Raw genomic sequence first — 21134 nt, 5'->3', positions numbered from 1 at the left:
TTGGTCTTGAAGAGTATTTCTTTCCTTTCAAGGTACTAACTGGGGCAGGGGCTGGAAGCATCATGGAACTAGCAATGGGCTCGGGATCCTTTTATCACTGGGTTGCCAATTCAAATCCAGCCCAGGCTGGTAGTGACTGGACATTGTTACCATCTCATAGCTACTTTGGTGGCCTGTGTGAAATGAATTGTGTGGGGTGTCAGAGTAAGATGATGGGAATTACTGTGGGTGCAGATCTCTGTAACCCAATATAAGCAAGATTTTTATCTTGCCTTTATCTGTGCCACAGTCTCTGAGACAGACCGTCTGATACTGGACTATTACTCATGTGATCAGCACCACTTTTCCTGCCCCAGCCTTCAGACAGCCCCTCTGGGAGAACAGGTTATGGAGAACAGGTTAGGGGCTGCAATGTGGGGCTGCCCATAATTTCCCTCTGTGATGGGTTGCTCCCCACTCCAGGATGCCACCTGATTTACTGGGGTACCACTGAGACAACTGTACAGTATAAGCTAATTGAAATTCGCCTCCTCTCTCAATGTGGAGGAAGATATGCACAGCTTTTTGCCCCCCAGTTGTGAATTCCACCAACTGGTTTTAGAGAACACAAAAATAAGTTTATTAACTACAAAAGATAGATTTTAAGTGATTATAAGGGATAGTAAACAGATCAAAGCAGATTACTGAACAAATAAAACAAACATGCAGACTAAGCTTAATGCACTAAAGAAACTGGTTACAAGTAGTAATTTCTGACCCAGAATGTTGTTTTAGACATTTCTTTCACAGGCCAGACATCTTTTCCAGCCCTTTGTTTGCCAGTGTGGTTCTCTCCCCCATCCACCCACCCCCCTGTAGAAAAATACTGGTATTCTATCATGGAACCCAGTACCAGGTGACTTAATCACATGACCCTGCAGTGTCAAAGCAGCCATGAGTCAAAGGTTGTTTGTAGCATCCCAGGAAGCTTCTCAGGAAGGCAGGAGATTAGCATCTTCAAAGTCATATTGTTCTTCCTTGTGGCCCACCCAGACTGATTGCATTCTGTCTGGTGGGCATTCCCCAGGTGCAAATGCTTTTGTAATTGATACATTGTCAATATTCCTAACTTCAGATACAGAAATGATACATGCCTACAAATCGTATAATCATATTCAGCAAATCATAACCTTTCCAATGATATCTCACAAGATCCATCTTGAGTAAAACACATCTTAGTTATGCCATATTCATATCATAACATTTCTATGAAGAATATGGGTTGTAACATCACACCCTCACCACCCCCAAGCCTCATGGAAAACCCAGCAGAAGGTTAATATGACCTGAGGCTCCCTTACTTCTTATATCTCCATGCTGGGGAAATCCTGCTTTAAAGAGGTTCTCAGGGGGAGCTGCCTACGGGGAAGCCCTGGTGGCTGGTCATGGAGAGCTGCTGGGGGCCCTGGCATTCTGCAGATGCTACAGGAACTGCTGAGATCTTAAGGGACCCTGGGCTTTGGAGGCTGAACTGTTGGAAACCCTGCGCCTCCACCCCGATGGGATGATTCTCCACAAGTGGGAGGGCATTGCAGGGTTTTCTGCCTCTCACCTCCTGGTATTTCATAGAATCATAGAATATCAGGGTTGGAAGGGACCTCAGGAGGTCATCTAGTCCAACCCCCTGCTCAAAGCAGGACCAATCCCCAATTAAATCATCCCAGCCAGGGCTTTGTCAAGCCTGACCTTAAAAACGTCTAAGGAAGGAGATTCTACCACCTCCCTAGGTAACGCATTCCAGTGTTTCACCACCCTCCTAGTGAAAAAGATTTTCCTAATATCCAATCTAAACCTCCCCCACTGCAACTTGAGACCATTACTCCTTGTCCTGTCCTCTTCTACCACTGAGAATAGTCTAGAACCGTCCTCTCTGGAACCACCTCTCAGGTAGTTGAAAGCAGCTATCAAATCCCCCCTCATTCTTCTCTTCTGCAGACTAAACAATCCCAGTTCCCTCAGCCTCTCCTCATAAGTCATGTGTTCCAGACCCCTAATCATTTTTGTTGCCCTTTGCTGGACTCTCTCCAATTTATCCACATCCTTCTTGTAGTGTGGGGCTCAAAACTGGACACAGTACTCCAGATGAGGCCTCACCAATGTCAAATAGAGGGGAACGATCACGTCCCTCGATCTGCTCGCTATGCCCCTACTTATACATCCCAAAATGCCATTGGCCTTCTTGGCAACAAGGGCACACTGTTGACTCATATCCAGCTTCTCATCCACTGTCACCCCTACATCCTTTTCCGCGGAACTGCTGCCTAGCCATTCGGTCCCTAGTCTGTAGCTGTGCATTGGGTTCTTCCGTCCTAAGTGCAGAACCCTGCACTTATCCTTATTGAACCTCATCAGATTTCTTTTGGCCCAATCCTCCAATTTGTCTAGGTCCCTCTGTATCCTATCCCTGCCCTCCAGCGTATCTACCACTCCTCCCAGTTTAGTATCACCCGCAAATTTGCTGGGAGTGCAATCCACACCATCCTCCAGTTCATTTATGAATATATTGAACAAAACCGGCCCCAGGACCGACCCCTGGGGCACTCCACTTGACACCAGCTGCCAACTAGACATGGAGCCATTGATCACTACCCGTTGAGCCCGACAATCTAGCCAACTTTCTACCCACCTTATAGTGCATTCATCCAGCCCATACTTCTTTAACTTGCTGACAAGAATACAGTGGGAGACCGTGTCAAAAGCTTTGCTGAAGTCAAGAAACAATACATCCACTGCTTTCCCTTCATCCACAGAACCAGTAATCTCATCATAGAAGGCGATTAGATTAGTCAGGCATGACCTTCCCTTGGTGAATCCATGCTGACTGTTCCTGATCACTTTCCTCTCATGTAAGTGCTTCAGGATTGATTCTTTGAGGACCTGCTCCATGATTTTTCCAGGGACTGAGGTGAGGCTGACTGGTCTGTAGTTCCCAGGATCCTCCTTCTTCCCTTTTTTAAAGATTGGCACTACATTAGCCTTTTTCCAGTCATCTGGGACTTCCCCCGTTCCATGGGACTCATGGTCACTGCCTCCCAGATTTCCATCCACTTTTGCTTCCCCCACTAATTCTTCCCGGTTTGTGAGCAGCAGGGGTTAGGTTATTTCCTAAGGTCTTTGTTATAAGAAGTGCCAGCTCCTAGAAATGGCAGTGGAACTGGAAGTCACAGGTCAGGCCCCTTTAGTCCCTTCCCACAAATACTTTCAGTAAGTTTTCCAGGAGATCCCCTGATGCAAGGTGAGATTCCCTAGTGAAACAGAATTAGAGTCACCAGAGAGATATTAACCGCTGCTTCTCTGGGATCAAGGGGGAGTTCTTATGGAAGACAAATATTACCTGCTGGGATTGTACCTCTCTGATCATCTGGGGGAAGCAAGATGATCTATGTGATCATGGCTGATTTCAGTTATATTTTCTTATATTTGGATGAATTTGTGTTGTTTCTTAGACAGCGAGGCAGCGTGAGGCTGACAGGCTGCAATGGGAGCTTCAAGAGGAGAGCAGGAGGAGAGAGAACCTGCGCAGAATAGCTGGTATATAAATAAAGCAAATTAATATTTGCTACAATGATCATTTTCGTTAAAGGCATTTAAAATCAGTGCCCAGTGCTCAATCCCACCCTGTCACTGGAGATACAAAGTCCAGGCTGTCCCCACAAGCTCAGAAGAGTAGAGAACTATGATGTAAGCAGGGAACACTGCAAAGAAATGAGGAATGGAGCACTTCCAAAAATGTCCCCCAACCCCAGTGCTATAGTCTCTTGTGATGACACTGCACAGTAATGCCTGCTCTTAACCATTGTATATGCTCTCCATTTCAGATGCTATGGAGAAGAGAAGACGGAGGAACTGGGAGCTGCCCCCTCCATCCAGGAGGTAATGTAAATTTTTTGCTCAGCAGGGCGCTTCTCTCCTTAGGATAAAATCAAGCGGGATCACCCAGTCCCTTTTCCGCACTCGCAGCAAGCATTCATTGGACAGCAGGCTCCATTCCGCTAAGGCAGAGCTCAGAGCTGTGCAGAGCAAGCACCTTTGCCTGCAGCCAGGGATGACTGAACTATATTAGTTGACCCCTTATATTAGTGATCCCTTTAAATGTTGCACTGTTGTGTAGCTGACTTGTTAGCATGTTTAATTCTGGGCTGGAAATCTCCGTCCCAGGAGCTGGGCTCACATGCAGCATGGGCACTGCAGGGCAATATTAGGGGTTTCCCAGATCCTTGGAGTGCCCCAGCCCCAGAAGCTTTCCAATATGAGTGAGAAGCAGACCTCACCCTCTCCCACTAAGGAGAGAAGCTGCTTACCCTGCTCACTGCCCTCGTAGTGGTCAGAGATGGTATCATTTTCACATACATAGCGAGTGCTCTGCTAACCACCATCTGCTCCTGGAGCAGGTTCATTATGGGTGCCCTGGAGAGCCCTCCTCTGGGGTCCGCATCCTTTGCCTCTTGTCAAGGGCTGCGGGCTATGCCGCACACAGCTGCAGAGTGAAACTTACAAGAGTCAAATAAGTTTCATTCTGTAGTCATGGAATCATAGAAGCTGAAGGTGGAACTGATCTGTCACATTACTTAGTCCGTCCCATGGTTAGTGCTCTGCTATAGACTGAGGGAGAGAGAACAGCAAGGGCATGGGAACAGGTGCTGAAGGACCAGCCATATGGGAAATAAAAAGAAGAGTAGACGAGAGGTTTCCTCAGGCAGGACAATCCTGCTGCAGGCAGGAAGGTCGGAAGATATGCCACCTTGCAGGAGACAGTGCATGTGAGATTAGCCTGTACGGACATAATCTAGAGTCTGTCCTGGACCCCTGCCTTAAAAAACCTCATTCTTCCATCCACAAGCCAAAAGCTGCATGAAAAATATTCCCTCCTTCACTTGCACCTCAGAGCCAGAAGTCATGTCCGTGTTACTCAAAGCTCAGGTGGCATATTCTAATGTGTGCTGCTTTCTCCTAGGCCTCACCAATTCAGCTGCCAGTCACTTGTGAGTATGACACTCTTGCAATCACACATCTCCAACAGGAGAACTTTTCTCATTTTAAGGCACACTCAGATGCCATTTTCCTCTTTTAAACTAGAAGCAAGTAATACCAGCATTTGTCTAGTAAGTAGTAGAGAGGTTGTTCTGAGATAGAAGCCCTGACTTTAAAATAGTTTCCAGAAGTGGTTCCATTGCAGAGATGGAAGTGGGATACCCATCCTCCTTAAGGTGAATCCAAAGAGATTCCCTACTGCTTTTTGCTTGCGCCCATGTTCTGTATCTTGCGTCCTAGGAGATAATGCTCCTACCCAACTAAGGGCACGTCTACGCTACAAAATTAAGTTGATCTAACTTATGTTAGCACACAGCCGCTGCAGTAATTACATAATTTGTGTGTGTCTACACTTTGCTCCTTGGGTCAGCAAGTGCACATCCTCACCAGGAACACTTGTACAGATTGTACTGTCAGTGTGTGGTATTGTGGGATGCTTTCTGAAAGCCAGTAACAGTCGACATAAGCAACACAGTCTTTACATTGACACTGTGTCAACCTAACTACATTGACGTTGACTCTTGTGGAGGTGGAGTTTTTAAGTCGGTGTAGCAAGGCAGTTACGGCAGCGGGAGTGAAATTTTTGTGTAGACACTTACAAAGGCCGACGTTCGCTGCCTTGCATTTACCTAACTCTGTAGTATAGACCAGGCTCAAGGCTTGGGTGGTACTACCAATTTATGTCAGTATAACTACATAAATCCACACCCCTGTGCAACGTAGTTATACTGACCTAACCCCTGGGGCTTCTCCCATTGACATAGCTACTGCCTTCTCGGGGAAGTGGAGTACCTACGGCGACAGGGGCATCTTCACTAAGTGCTACAGTGGTGCACCTGTCTGTAACTGAGAAGGTAACTGTTTGTAACCTGTCACAAACCTGAGAATGTGCCCTGCTTTGGCTTTGTTCAATCTGATCACTTTGTTCCTGGGTGGTGGCACTCCAAGGGGAATGGGACTGTCCCTTGCAGATCCCCAGCTGGGTCTGTATATCTCTGATCACCTAGTTCCTGGGTGGTGACACTCAAAGAGCAATGCCCTGTGCTGATCCTCACTGGGTTTGTGTATCTTTGAATCCCTTGTTCCCTTTGAAGTGACACAGCTAAGTGGCTTTGTGCTAATCCCTCAATCCCAAGTAATGTCACAGTTCTTGTTTCCTCTATTCCTCTTTCAGAAGGAGAGGCAGCAGTGGGTGTTGCAGGAGGCTAGTAGGAGGAGGGAAGAGCAGCGGAGAATAGCTGGTATGTTGTGTGTGTGTGTTCGCATGTGTGTTCTTAAGAAAAAAGTGGATGGAAGCTTATTAAAATGATTGTCATAGTGAAAGGGGTCTGCCTGACCTTGTGGTGCCATCCTCTCCCAACAAAGGAACTCCCAGTGATGCATCTGCAGCATCTGAGGGGGACGGGAGGGAGAGTGTTAGTATGAAAGCAGGGAAATCAGTAAGAAGAGCCCAGATGTAAAGCCTACTTAGAAATACTCCCATCCCACCACCCCCATCTCCTGTGATGAGCGTACAACCTAACTCCTCCATTTGATCTTTTCTCCATTTCAGATGCTAATCAGGAAGGGAAATGGGTCAGAGGGGAGGAGCTCCCTGACTTTGACAAGTAAGATTATTTCCTATTAACTGACATGCTCTAGAATTTTTAAAGTATCTTTGCTTATGAAATCAGGTCTTATACTTGTAATGTCAGATTCCTTCTCCAGATTCCTGACCAGGACTCTGGAACAACAAAAGAAAAGTTCCCTCTCCCACCCGTGTAAGCCTTCCTAGGTTTTACGTGGAGCTTGGTGCATGCTGGGTGTCAGGGATTGGACTTCGGGAGTTTGATGGGTGGATCTCCACATTGAATGGCTATATCCTAGTTATGTACCTTACTATGAAATCTCAGTGTAAGGAGATCCCAATAACAGCGGACTCCATCATACCCAATCCCTTTCCCTGCCCCACAGTAAATGATCCAAACCACACTGAAGTCAGTGGGAGTCTCTCCATTGACTTCAATGTCATTCTTTGGGAGGAGCCTGACTCCGCTTTCATTTTCACTAGTGTAAATCTAAAGCTGTGGAGTTACTCTGATTTATATCAATATATAACTGAGCAAAATCTGGCCCATTGTAGTTCCAAATGGAAAACTTCAGATGAAGTTAAGTTTGTTAATATTGTTGCCCCATCGGCTAGCCAATGTTTGAGGCCTTGTAGGGCTGTTCCCATTAGGAGGAGAAATGGATGATATGAGTCATGTCTGTTCTTTGGTGTAACCTTGTTTATAAGCAAGCCTGGCTGTAGGATTTTTGCGGCCCCAAGCAAAAAAAATTTTGGCCACCCCTGCTTTTTTTTGTGCCCCCCGCCTCCGGCTTCATGCCAACTCCGCCCCTTCCCCGCCCCTTCCCCAAATCCCCAGCCCTGCCTCCTCCCCCAGGCGTGCCGCATTCCCCACCCAATGCTTCCTGCAGCTCCCCCCCGCAACCCACTGCCCTAGCTCACCTCCGCTCCGCCTGCTCCCCTGAACACACCGCCGGTCCATTTCCCCCCCCTCCCTCTCAGGCAAGGGAGAGGCAGCTCATTCAGGGGAGCAGGCGGAGCGGAGGTGAGGGTGGGGGGAGGAGCGCAGGAAGTAACGGGGGGGGTAGAAGAGCCGCTCCCCGCCCCAGCTCACCTCCGCTCCACCACCGCTGCCTCCCCCCGAGCGCACCGCGGCTCGACTTCTCCTCCCTCCCTTCCAGGCTTGCCGCGTGAAACAGCTGTTTCGCACACAGCAAGCCTGGGAGGGAGGGGGGCGAAGCAGAGCGGCGGCGACGTGCTCAGGGGAGCAGGCGGAGGCGGAGCGGAGTCGAGCTGGGGCGGCGGGGGCACATTTCTAGCTAGGGGTGGCATGGCCAGCACTGGAATGCTGCCCCTAGAATTGTGCCGCCCCAAACAGCGGCTTGTTTTGCTGGTGCCTAGAGTCACATCTATTTATAAGATGTTTATAAGAACTGTCCCCAAAGTCCTGTTTCCCTGAACACAGTAGGAACAAACATCAGGCAGTTTCTTTGCTCTGATCCCCAAGTCTGCTGCTTTAGTGAGCTCTCTGCTCAAGAAGCTTCCTGTCAGGATCATCCTCCCAACTCCTTTTCCTTACATGATTTGTTGAGGGAAGAGTCAACACGGCTTTTGTAAAGGGAAATCATGCCTCACCAATTTACTAGAATTCTTTGAGGGGGTCAACAAGCATGTGGACAAGGGTGATCCAGTGGATCTAGTGTACTTGGACATTCAGAAAGCCTTTGACAAGGTCCCTCACCAAAGGCTCTTAAGCAAAGTAAGCTGTCATAGGATAAGAGGGAAGGTCCTTTCCTGGATCAGTAGCTGGTTAAAAGACAAAGGGTAGGAATAAATGGCCAATGTTCAGACTGGAGGGAGGTGAATAGTGGTATGCCCTAGGGATCTGTACTGTTCAACATATTCATAACGATCTGGAAAAAGGGGTAAACAGTGAGGTGGCTAAATTTGCAGATGGTATAAAAGTACTCAAGACAGTTAAGTCCAAAGCAGACTGCGAAGAGTTACAAAGGGAATCTCAAAAGTGGGTAACTCGGCAACAAAATGCCAGATGAAATTCAATGTTGATAAATGCAAAGTAATGTACATTGGAAAAAAAATCCCAACTAGACACACAAAGTGATGGGGTTTAAATTAACTGTTACCCCTCAAGAAAGATCTTGGAGTCACTGTGGATCGTTTTCTGAAAACATCCACTCAATAGCAGTGGCAGTCAAAAAAGTGACCAGAATGTTAGGAACAAATTAGGAAAGGAATAGATAATGAGACAGAAAATATCATAATGTCACTATATAAACTCATAGTTCACCCCCACCTTGAATACTGGTGCAGTTCTGGTCACCCCATTTCAAAAAAAGATACATTAATTGGAAAAGGTATAGAGAAGGGCAACAAAATGGTTAAGGGTATGAACCAGCTTCTATGTGAGGAGAGATTAAAAAGACTGGGACTTTTCAGCTTGGAAAAGAGATGACCGGGGCGGCGGGGGGGGGTATGACTGAGGTCTATAAAATCATGACATGTGGAGAAAGTGTATAAGGAAGTGTTATTTACAGCTTCATGTAACACAAGAACTAAGGGTCACCCAATGAAATTAAAAGGCAGCAGGTTTAAGAAGAGACAGGAAGTATTTCTTCACACAGTGCTGCACAGTCACCCTGTGGAATTCCTTGTCAGGGGATGTTGTTGTCATGGCTCCACTGCACCAGTGCTCTCTAACGGTTCTGGAACAGTCCCTTGGAGGACTTCTTCAGTGTGTCAGCCCCCATAGAGTCACACTCTCTCACTGGATACGCCCCTTGGCTTCACTGTCTCCTGCCACTGACCCTCAGAGCCTTCAGTACCCCTGCTTCACACTGTGAACTCCCCTCAGTGAGTCCACTTGGCTTGGACACCGGGAGAAGTCTTATGCCCCCAAAGGGAGCAAAACACCCCCAAATTTAATCTGCAGTGACTCTCAGTCAGCATTGTAAAAACAGAAGGGTTTATTATATGTCTGAAACACTATAGAAAGTTCTTAAGTTCGCACAAAGAACAGAAAAGTTACAGCAAAGTCCATCTGGGTCAGTTCAGAACCCAGAGCTTCCTCTGACCCCCATTGAGTCCCACTCCAGAAGTCAAGAGCTTGCTTCCAGCAGCCCACACATAACTACTTTGTCCTTGTTCCCGGGCAAACATTGTCCCTGTGGCCTCCTCCATGGCCCTTTGTTCTCCAGCTGGTCAAACCTGGCTTATTTGCAAAGGAGGTTGTTAGTTGCTAGGTATCCAATGTCCAGGCCATTGTCTTCTGGGACTCTTCATGGCATGGGGCCAGGCCCCAGAGAGCCAGGAGTCAGTCACACCTGGATCTCTGCAAAGAGTAAACAACCTCCCCCTCCCCCTCCCGTGACCTCATTAACCATAAACCACATAGGGGAAACTGAGGCACACACACTATTCACACAAAATATTATGAATAATTCCCACTCTGTCACTGTTGTGAAGGCCAAAAGGTGGCAACCATTAGCACCTTTCAGGGTAGCAATACATCAGTAGTGTAAGAAAAGAAACCCTTTTATAGCTTAGTCAATACTCTAAATCCCTTGGACTGTAGATGGAAGAATACTTAGCCCTGGTCTACACTGCAAGTTTAGGTTGCATTTAGCAGCATTAGATAGATTTAACCCTGCAGCCATCCACATGACGAAGCCATTTTTGTCGACTTAAAGGGCTCTTAAAATCAATTTCTGTACTCCTCTCCGACAAGGGGATTAGTGCTGAAATCGACATCACTGGGTCGAATTTCGGGTAGTGTGGATGCAATTTGACGGTATTGGCCTCCAGGAGTGCTCCATTGTGACCGCTCTGGACAGCACTTTCAACTCAGATGCACTAGCCAGGTACACAGGAAAAGCACCGGGAACTTTTGAATTTCATTTCCTGTTTGGCCAGTGTGGCAAGCTCATCAACAGAGGTGACCATGCAGAGCTCATCAGTACAGGTGACCATGTAGTCCCAGAATCGCAAAAGAGCTCCAGCATGGACCGAATGGGAGGTACTGGATCTGATCGCTGTATGGGGAAGACGAATCTGTGCTATCAGAACTCCGTTCCAAAAGACGAAATGCCAAAATATTTGAAAAAATCTACAAGGGCATGATGGACAGAGGCCATAACAGGGACCCGCAGCAGTGCCACGTGAAAATTAAGGTGCTCAGGCAAGCCTACCAAAAAAACAAAGTGGCAAACAGCCGCTCCGGGTCAGAACCCCAGACATGCCGCTTCTATGATGAGCTGCATGCAATTCTAGGGGGTACCCCTACCACTACCTCACCCCTGTCCGTGGACACCTGCAAGGGGGAGTCTCATGCAACAGGGACAGGGATTTTGGGGATGAGGAAGATGAGGAGGATGGTGCACAACAGGCAAGTGGAGAAACCATTCTCTCTGACAGCCAGGAACTGTTTATCACCCTGGAGCCAATACCCTCCCAAGGCAGGCTCGTGGACCATGAAGCCAGAGAAGGCACCTTCTGGTGAGTGTACCTCTGTAAATATAATACATGGTTTAAAAACAAGCATGTTTAATGATTAATTTGCCCTGAAGACTTGGGATGCATTCGCGGCCAGTACAGCTACTGGAAAAGTCTGTTAAAGTGTCTGGGGATGGAGTGGAAATCCTCCAGGGACATTATTAAGGGGACATTCAGAGGTGGCCATTCCTGCTGGGCTGTTTGCCTGTGGTCGAAAAGAAATCATCCCCGCTTTTAGCCATGCGGTGGGGTGGGGGCGGCCCATTCATGCTGAGCTGTTCGTATTTGGCTGGAAGGGATCTTCCCTGATACTAGTCACCCGGTGGGAGGAGGGGTTATCATTCCAGAGAATTGGGGGCGGGAGGTTAGTTGGGTTTGTGCTGCATGTTAACCCAAAAACCTCAGCCCCTCCTTTTAAATAGCCAACCCAACGGGTGCTTGGTATGGGAAAGGTGGGCCCTGCTGTTTGAAACCATTCCCACATGTTATGAAGGTTGAAGAAGCCGAAAGACTGTGGCTTACCATGGCTGCCTGCAAGCCGAATTCTGTTGCCCAGCCCTGCGTGTGTGATCTCTCATACCAAACCGGCAGGCCCTCAATATAAGAGGCAAAATGTGACCTTGTACTGAAAACACATGTGCTATGTAATGTTAACAGGTTGGTTCACCATGAAAGAGTCTACCCACTGTTCGCTAAAATGTGTCTCTTTAAATACTACTCTCCCTTTTTTTCCTCCCGCAGCTGCAAATGTTTCAATGCTCCCCCTATCATCATGGATCAATGGTTCCATGTCTAGATGGCAGCCAGTATCAAGTGGAGTGCCCCAAGGGTTGGTCCTCGGGCCGGTTTTGTTCAATATCTTCATAAATGATCTGGAGGATGGTGTGGATTGCACCCTCAGCAAGTTTGCAGATGACACTAAACTGGGAGGAGTGGTAGATAAGCTGGAGGGTAGGGATAGGATAAAGAGGGACCTAGACAAATTGGAGGACTGGGCCAAAAGAAATCTGATGAGGTTCAACAAGGACAAGTGCAGAGTCCTGCACTTAGGACGGAAGAATCCAATGCACCGCTACAGACTAGGGACCGAATGGCTAGGCAGCAGTTCTGCGGAGAAGGACCTAGGGGTGACAGTGGACGAGAAGCTGGATATGAGTCAACAGTGTGCCCTTGTTGCCAAGAAGGCCAATGGCATTTTGGGATGTATAAGTAGGGGCATTGCCAGCAGATCAACGGACGTGATCGTTCCCCTCTATTCGACGTTGGTGAGGCCTCATCTGGAGTACTGTGTCCAGTTTTGGGCTCCACACTACAAGAAGGATGTGGAGAAATTGGAGAGAGTCCAGCAAAGGGCAACAAAAATGGTTAGGGGTCTGGAACACATGACTTATGAGGAGAGGCTGAGGGAACTGGGATTGTTTAGTCTGCAGAAGAGAAGAATGAGGGGGGATTTGATAGCTGCTTTCAACTACCTGAAAGGTGGATCCAAAGAGGATGGATCTAGACTATTCTCAGTAATAGCAGATGACAGGACAAGGAGTAATTGTCTCAAGTTGCAGTGGGGGAGATTTAGGTTGGATATTAAGAAAAACTTTTTCACTAGGAGGGTGGTGAAACACTGGAATGCGTTACTTAGGGAGGTGGTGGAATCCCCTTCCTTAGAAGTTTTTAAGGTCAGGCTTGACAAAGCCCTGGCTGGGATGATTTAGTTGGGATTGGTCCTGCTCTGGGCAGGGGGTTGGACTAGATGGCCTCCAGAGGTCCCTTCCAACTCTGATATTCTATGATCGATCTCCGTCCCAGAAGCTAGCGCAGATAAGAAGTTGAAAAAACTGCACTCATGATGAAATGTTCTCTGAGCTCAGGCAGTCCTCCTGCACTGAAAGAGCCCAGCAGAATGCGTGGAGGCAAACAATGGCAGAGTCCAGGAAAGCAGAAAATGAACACGAGGACAGGAGGGACGAGCAAGATGAGAGGTTGCGGGAGCAAGAGGAGAGGTGGCGGCAGCATGATGAGAGGAGACAGGATGCAATATTGAGGCTACTGGGGGATCAAACTGATATGCTCCGGTGTCTGGTGGAGCTGCAGGAAAGGCAGCAGGAGCACAGACCACTGCTGCAGCCCCTATGTAACCGTCTGCCCTCCTCCTCAAGTTCCATAGCTTCCTCACCCAACATGCGGGGGGCCTCCGGGCACCCAACCACTCCACCCCAGAGGACTGCCCAAGCAACAGAAGGCTGGCATTCAATAAGTTTTGAAGTGCAGTGTGGCCTTGTCCTTCCCTCCTCCCCTCATCCACCGCCTCACTCAGTGCTTCCCTCCTCCCCCACCCCTCCCAGGCTACCTTGGCAGTTATCGCCCTATTTGTGTGATGAATTAATAAAGAATACATGATTTTGAAACAACAATGACTTTATTGCCTCTGCAAGCGGTGATCAAAGAGGGGGAGGGCGGTTGGCTTACAGGGAAGTAGAGTGAACCAAGGGGGCGGGTTTTCATCAAGGAGAAACAAACAGAACTGTCACACTGTAGACTGGATAGTCATGAAACTGGTTTTCACAGCTTCTCTGATGTGCAGCACGCCCTACTGTGCTCTTCTAATCATGCTGGTGTCTGGCTGCATGTAATCAGTGGCCAGGTGATTTGCCTTAACCTCCCACCCCGCCATAAAAGTCTCCCCCTTACTCTCACAGATATTGTGGAGCACACAGCAAACAGCAATAACAATGGGAATATTGGTTTTGCTGAAGTCTAACCGAGTCAGTAAACTGCACCAGCGCGCCTTTAAATGTCCAAATGCACATTCTACCACCACTCTGCACTTGCTCAGCCTGTAGTTGAACAGCTCCTGACTACTGTCCAGGGTGCCTGTGTACGGCTTCATGAGCCATGGCATTAAGGGGTAGGCTGGGTCCCCAAGGATAACTATAGGCATTTCAACATCCCCAAAAGTTATTTTCTGGTCTGGGAAGTAAGTCCCTTCCTGCAGCTGTTCAAACAGACCAGAGTTCCTGAAGATGCGAGCGTCATGTACCTTTCCTGGCCATCCCAAGTTGATGTCAGTGAAACGTCTCTTGTGATCCACCAGTGCTTGCAGCACCATTGAAAAGTACCCCTTGTGGTTTACGTACTGGCTGCCAAAGTGGTCCGGTCCCACAATAGGGATATGCGTTCCATCTATCGCCCCACCACAGTTAGGAAATCCCATTGCAACAAAGCCATCCACTATGACCTGCACATTTCCCAGAGTCACTACCCTTGATAGCAGCAGCTCAGTGATTGCGCTGGCTACTTGCCGCACAGCAGCCCCCACAGTAGATTTGCCCACTCCAAATTGATTCCCGACTGACCGGTAGCTGTCTGGCGTTGCAAGCTTCCAGAGGGCTATTGCCACTCGCTCGTGAACTGTGAGGGCTGCTCTCATTTTGGTATTCTTGCACTTCAGGGCAGGGGAAAGCAAGTCACAAAGTTCCATGAAAGTGCCTTTACGCATGCGAAAGTTTCGCAGCCACTGGGAATCATCCCAGACCTGCAACACTATGCGGTCCCACCAGTCTCCCAGGGCCCAGAATCAGCATTCCACAGCATGAGCCTGCCTCATTGCCACCAGGATGTCCAAATTGCTGGGGCCCGTACTTTGAGAGAAGTCTGTGTCCATGTCCTCATCTCTCTCATCACGGCGCTGCTGTCACCTCCTTGCCTGCTTTTGCAGGTTCTGGTTCTGCACATACTGCAGGATAATGCACGAGGTGTTTACAATGCTCATAACTGCCGTGGTGATCTGAGCGGGCTCCATGCTTGCCATGGTATGGCATCTGGAGAAGAGCAGAGTTGCAGCGGAAGTGGTGGCTGATGACGGATGCCATGAGAATAGATATTTATAGAGAATGATGAGAGGACCTGTAAGGTGGATTCATGAGAGCAGAGTTGCAGTGGAAGCGGTGGATGACAACGGTTAGCACCACGCACATTTCCCGAGGCAGAACACACGTACCCGGGAGCCCATGATAGACAACATGGAGAAATTCGCTATTGAGACAAAATCAGCAGAACAGAGTTGCAGCGGAAGCGGTGGATGACGACGTTTAGCAGTCTTACGGCACTGTCTGCTGAAAGCAGTATGATGTCCGCACGGAAAATAGACGCAAAACGATTGTCTGCTATTGCTTTCACGGAGGAAGGGGCGACTGATGACATGTACCCAAAACCACCTGCGACAATGTTTTTGCCCCATCAGGCATTGGGAGCTTAACCCAGAATTCCAATGGGCGGCGGAGACTGTGGGAACTGTGGGATAGCTACCCACAGTGCACCGCTCCATAAGTCGATGCTAGCCACGGTAGTGAGGACGCAGTCCACCGACTTAATGCGCTTAGTGTGAACATACGCAATCGACTGTATAAAATCAATTTCTAAAAATCGACTTCTATAATATCGACCTAATTTTGTAGTGTAGACATACCCTAACTCTATTGATGTTAATGAGCACACAGCCTGCAGGTCCACCTGATTCTGCAAGGTACTGAGGCTTAGATCCTCTAAGGTATTTAGGTACCTAACTCCTATTAATCTCAATGGGAGTAATGTGCCTAAATACTTTGAAGATCTGAGCCGAAGTGTCCTCAAGTCCTGTTGATATTAATGGGAGTTGAAGGTGCTCAGCACTACTCAGGGTTAGGCCTTTAAAGGAGCTTTCTATATTTACCCCTTCACCATTCCCCAGAAAACTTTATTCTTCCATCAATAGGCCAAAGGCTGCATAAAATAATATTCCCCTCACTTGATCCTCAGCACCTAGGCTTTGGAGCTTGTGAAATTCCTAGCATGCATGGCATATTCTGATGTGTGCTGCTCTCTCCTAGGTGTCCTCCGTGCAGCTCAGAGTGGTTTGTGAGTACAACATGTGTCTCCATGAGTTTCTTGTCCATTAAACAGCACATTGCTCAGAAGCCATTCCCCGCTTTTAACTGGGAATGAGGGGCACCAGCACAATTTCCTAGCAAGACTGAATGTCTGTCTTTCAAGTGCATTCACCAGTGGGCCCCAGAGCAGAGTTGGGGTGGTGGGTTCCATCTCCCTCTGCATGAAAGGGGTGGAGGAGTGTCACTGATTTGTTACCAGGAGACACTCTCTTTTGAGAGCAGGGGGACATTTGACAGCAGTGGAGAATCTTGCGTTAAGTAGCTAAGAATGAGGGTTCAGGCCAGGAGGTGCAGTAATCCCAGTTCTTTGCTGCTCTCCAGGTCTCACTTCCCATGCCTAGATCAGCTAGCTAGCATCTAGCGAAGGGATCTAGTGAGACTCTAGATGGATATTGTTGCCTTAACAGTTGACAGATAAAGGTCCTTTCAGCTCATTGGCCTTGTTCAATGGCAGCATATGAGTAGGCTGCTCCCAGGACCATCTATTGAAGATGGTCTAAACTAACCATAGGGCTTCCAGCCGCCAAGAGTTTGCCCCTTGCCCTTGGGAGTTCATGAGCCATAGAAGGCCAGGCCCTTTGGCTTGCTTCTAGAAAGTCTCCCCAATTACTGTCCAAAAAGGTTCAGGAGATTCCAGTGGATCACGGCAAGTGTCACCTGCTACCTTGTTGTGTTGTAAATTTTCTTTGTCTGATGCTCTCAAACAATGTCCCTTTTCCTTCCTACTCACTGAAACCACAGGCAGAGGCTCCCCAGCACTATGGTGAGTCCAACCATGCGACTATATGAGCGAGTCATGGGAAATATTTACTGTATACAGGGTTTAAATTCTCAAAGATTATTTTCTGGAGGGCCACCCTCCCATTTGGGGCTCTGGGCTTTAGCCCTGCGGAGTGTCTGTGTGCAGGTGCCAAGCAGGCATGCAACACAATCACTCCAGAGAACACTACCTGCTACAAGTGTCAGAGTTTAAGAACAAGACTTGATCTAGTAGTCGTAAAGATAAGTCCGGGTTTCAGCCAAAGTAGCCGGTTTGTCTGCCCACGCTGGAAACAGGCTGACCCAAAAGGCGGAATCGTTACAAAGTGACTCTAGAGAGGAGAGGTTGAGCTGTCAGTAAGCTGTGCAGGGGAGATACAGGCAGGCTGCAGGTTGGTAAGCTTTAGGTAAGAAGACATGCTGTGCTCCTGAGATTAAAAGTGCTTTGGTTTCAGAAGGCTGGCTGGTTGCTGTGTGCTACAGCTCCTGAAGGGAAGTGCTTGCAGGTGCCAAACAGAGCCAGGCCTGCTGAGAACTCACAGCTAGCATGAAGGGCTGTGCCCCAGAGACATGGTCTGAGAGTGGGGGAATTGTGGGATTCCACCCCACGATGGGTGAAGGCACGAGGCCTCACACCTGAGCAGGGCGCACTCAGAGACTAGAGAGGGGTCAAAGGTGCAGCTATCCCTTGACCATAACATAGGGGAACTTGGCCTGGGGCTTCCCAGAAACAGGAGCATTATTTCAAAGGAGTGTCCATGGAAAATAATTTTATGGGCCAGATTCTGTGGATGATCAAGGTCTGGCTGTACTCCCACCCCATTCCTTCTAGTATCACAGCCAAGAGAGGTGCATGGCTCTACTGGAGTAGCCCCAGGGCTGTGAAGGCAGTACAAAGACACAGGGCTTCTGCATTACAACCCTGGCCTCCCCAGGCTACTGCTTAGCTCCATGTGGGATTTGTTCTTTGAGGGGAGTAATCTGCCCCTCCCCACAAGGGAATGACCTGAGGGAAACTCTATTTGTGCCCAGCCCCTTTACCCCCAGCTGAGAATGATCTGGGTACAAATTACTTGGGAAAAAACCCTCACTTCTCACGAGCCTCTGTATAAGGCAGGAGTGCAGCAAGTGCCTGGATCTACAGCAGAGTGAACATGTGACTGCATATTGTCTTCCACAAACCCACCTTCTCAGCCAGAGCTACCATGGTGGCCAATATGGGCCCACTTGTGTGCCATTGAGATCAATCACATTGGTGTTAATGGGAGCAGAATCACAACCTGAGAGAGTAGCCTTTGGGGCATGATTTGGTAGCTTCTGAAATAGGAGGGTGATCTTTGTCCAGCTCTGACGCCCTTAGTCCACACTGAGCATTGTCACTCCACCTGTAAAGCCCAGGCTGGTGGAGAGTTACTAAGTAACTAAAGTGGTATAAGAATTGAGCACAGTGTTTCTGCATGTGTCCTCATCCCATCCATTTCAGAGGATGATGATCCTGACAGGAGATGGCTCAGATGGGAGATGGCTCAGATGGGGCTATCCAGCAGGTAAGCACCCAACATCCCGCTATTAAATGTAGTTTAGAAGGCTTTCACGCAAGTGCCTCTGGGAGAAGCTTCTCATAGAATGAAATCAAATGTTATAACCACTCCCTTCCCAGGCTCCACTTTGTCCGCCCAAAGTCTGATCCTCACCCCCCACAATGCTCAGAGAGCTCCATGCTCCCCTCTCCTCACAAAGGCCTGCATGCTTGCTCCATCTTTCCACTCCAATACAGGCCCAAAGTTTCAGCATACACTGAATCCGCTTCTCATCCAAAGCTTTTTCAACCCCCAGTTTGAAATCAAGTCACTGAAACTCCAGCAGTTGTGACCTGTTCTAATGTCTGTAACATTCTGTTCTAGGGAGGAGGAGATATATGAGCCGGTAAGTACTTTTGGACACTTTGTTCTTTTGTTTTTAATATAGCCACAGAGCTTCATTCAAAGCCAGGACTGGGGAAAGCCTGAGCAAGTTTAATGAGGCACATTAGATTGTAAGTTTCTTGGGGCAGGAGCTGTCTTTTGTTCTGTGGTTGCACAGAAAACCTGTCTCCTTGCTGGGGCTCAGAGCGGCTCCAGCCCAAGCCCAAACATCTACATGCTGTTTTTAGTCCTGTAGCATGAGCCCAGCGAGCCCAAGTCAGTTGACCTGAGCTCTGAGACTCACTGCCATAGATGGGATTTTTTGCTGCACAGATGTTCCCTCAGACCAGCATTTCCCAAACTTGGGACGTTGCTTGTTCAGGGAAAGCCCCTGGCGGGCCAGGCTGGTTTGTTTACCTGCCGTGTCTGCAGGTTCGGCCCATCACAGCTCCCACTGGCCACGGTTCACTGCTGCAGGCCAATGGGGGCTGAGGAAGTGGCGAACCGCGGCCAATGGGAGCTGCAATCGGCCGAACCCATTACACTGCAGGTAAACAAACCGGCCCGGCCCACCAGGGGATTTCCCTGAACAAGCGGTATCCCAAGTTTGGGAAACACTGCCTCAGGCAGATGTAGTTCAGAAGGGTGTCCCCCCAGTGTCAGAGCATGAGCCTGGAAATTGAGAGCTGGCTGTGCCTAGATTCACTACGAGACCTCAGGTCACTTAGGGCTTGATTTTTCTAAGGCATTGAGCACCCCAGACTCTCTTCAGTGTCACCTCTGAGAGTCAGGCCTTCAACCACTCTCTGCATCAGTAACCCCCTTGTTGGAGCAACACCTATTTCACGTAGGTACTAGAAGCTAAATTAGCCTCCACCGCTGAATGCCTTGGACTCCTGTTGAAGTCAGTTGCAGATGAGGCTGTGCAACATTGGGTCCTGATGCTAGATTATCCCTTAGGGCTTTGTTTACATGGGAATGCTATGCCAGGATAAGATAAGGCAGTGGTTCTGAACCAGGGGTATGCATAACCCCAGGGGGCATGCAGAGTTCTTCCAGGGGGTACATCAACTAGTTTAGATATTTGCCTACTTTTACAACAGGCTACATCGAAAGCACTAGCAAGTCAGCACGAACTAAAATTTCATACAGACAATTACTTTATACTTCTCTATATACTATACACTGAAAGAAAGTATAATATTTATGTTCCAATTGATTTATTTTATAATTCTATGATAAAAATGAGAAGGTAAGCAATTTCAGTAATAATGTGCTGTGACACTTTTGTCTTTTTATATCTGATTTTGTAAGCAAGTAGTTTTTAACTTGCAAACATCTAGAAGATAAGAAGGTGATAAGTGACAGTCAGCATGGATTTGTCAAGAACAAATTGTGTCAAACCAGCCTGATAGCATTCTTTTACAGGATAACAAATCTTGTGGATAGGGGGTGTCATGAGGTCACTCACCACACTGGCATCTCCTGCGGGCCATTTTGGGAATTAGCTCTATCGTCAGCAGGTGTGCCCTCCAGTTGTAGTGGCTCTCCCATCCTCATCTCAACCTGCAGACCCACCACAGTTCCACTCTCACTGCCTCTGCTTCATGGCACAGCCTTCCAGGCTTGTCACAATCCTTCCACAACAGTCTAGCTGCTTCTCACAGCAGCATGGCAGTCCACAGCCAGACTGCTTCTTCAGCAGCAAGGAGAGAGACCCAGACCCACCCACTAGTCTGGTTCCCAGCTCAAGGACCCTATAAACAACAGCTTCCCACTGCCCCTCCTTTCTTTCTCCACCAGTCTGTCTCAATCCCCTGGGCCACTTCCTTGCAGCCCCAGCACCTATGGCTCCTACCTATGGCTCCTTTACCCTCTTCCCAGGGCCTCAGGCCTGCAAGTCCTAGCAACCCTATTAACTGTGATAGTTCTGAAGCCCTCTAAGAAGTCAGTCCTCTCCCTTGGGCTTCCTGCAACAGACTGCCCTGCTCTGGCCTGCAGCTTCCTTTTATATGGACCGGCTGGGCCCTGATTGGCTGGTCCAGCCGCCACCCGAATTAGCTGCAGCCACTGCCCTAATTGGCTGTTTCCTTGCAGCCCTCCAGGCCGGATTTTAACCCTATCAGGGCCAGGGGCAGACACCCTGTCACAGAGGGAAATGGTAGATGTGGTATATCTTGGCTTTAGTAAAGATTTTGATACTGTCTTGCATGACCTTCTCATAAACAAACTAGGGAAATGCAACCAGATGGAGCTACAATAAGGTGGGTGCATAACTGGTTAGAAAACCGTTCCCAGAGAGTAATTATCAGTAGTTCACAGTCATGCTGGAAGAGCATAACAAGTGGGGTCCTGCATGGATTGGTTCTTGGTCCGGTTCTGTTCAATATCTTCATCAGTGATTTAGAGAATGGCATACAGAGT

The 21134-nt window shown here is 48.4% G+C and overlaps 1 protein-coding gene across 3 annotated transcripts in view; it reads left to right on the top strand.

Annotated features, from left to right (window-relative positions):
• LOC125644272 (uncharacterized) overlaps positions 1-21134 on the top strand; it is a 45510-nt gene that overhangs the window by 17789 nt on the left and 6587 nt on the right. Inside the window, exons 2-7 of one of the 3 annotated variants that reach the window (XM_048867958.2) lie at positions 3486-3570; positions 3858-3912; positions 4994-5021; positions 6245-6311; positions 6623-6677; positions 18711-18732. In XM_048867958.2, the coding sequence (XP_048723915.2) occupies positions 3486-3570; positions 3858-3912; positions 4994-5021; positions 6245-6311; positions 6623-6677; positions 18711-18732 (312 nt within the window). Of the gene's footprint in view, positions 1-3485; positions 3571-3857; positions 3913-4993; positions 5022-6244; positions 6312-6622; positions 6678-11047; positions 11129-11866; positions 13534-15987; positions 16109-18710; positions 18733-21134 lie in introns of those variants that run through there. The other 2 variants (XM_075132888.1, XM_075132889.1) reach the window with 2 other exon arrangements.

This window comes from Caretta caretta, chromosome 10 (genome assembly GCF_965140235.1).
Source record: "Caretta caretta isolate rCarCar2 chromosome 10, rCarCar1.hap1, whole genome shotgun sequence".
Lineage (NCBI taxonomy): Eukaryota > Metazoa > Chordata > Testudines > Cheloniidae > Caretta > Caretta caretta.
The sequence above is the reverse complement of the archived record's forward strand: the minus strand, read 5'-3'. Positions and strand labels throughout refer to the sequence as shown.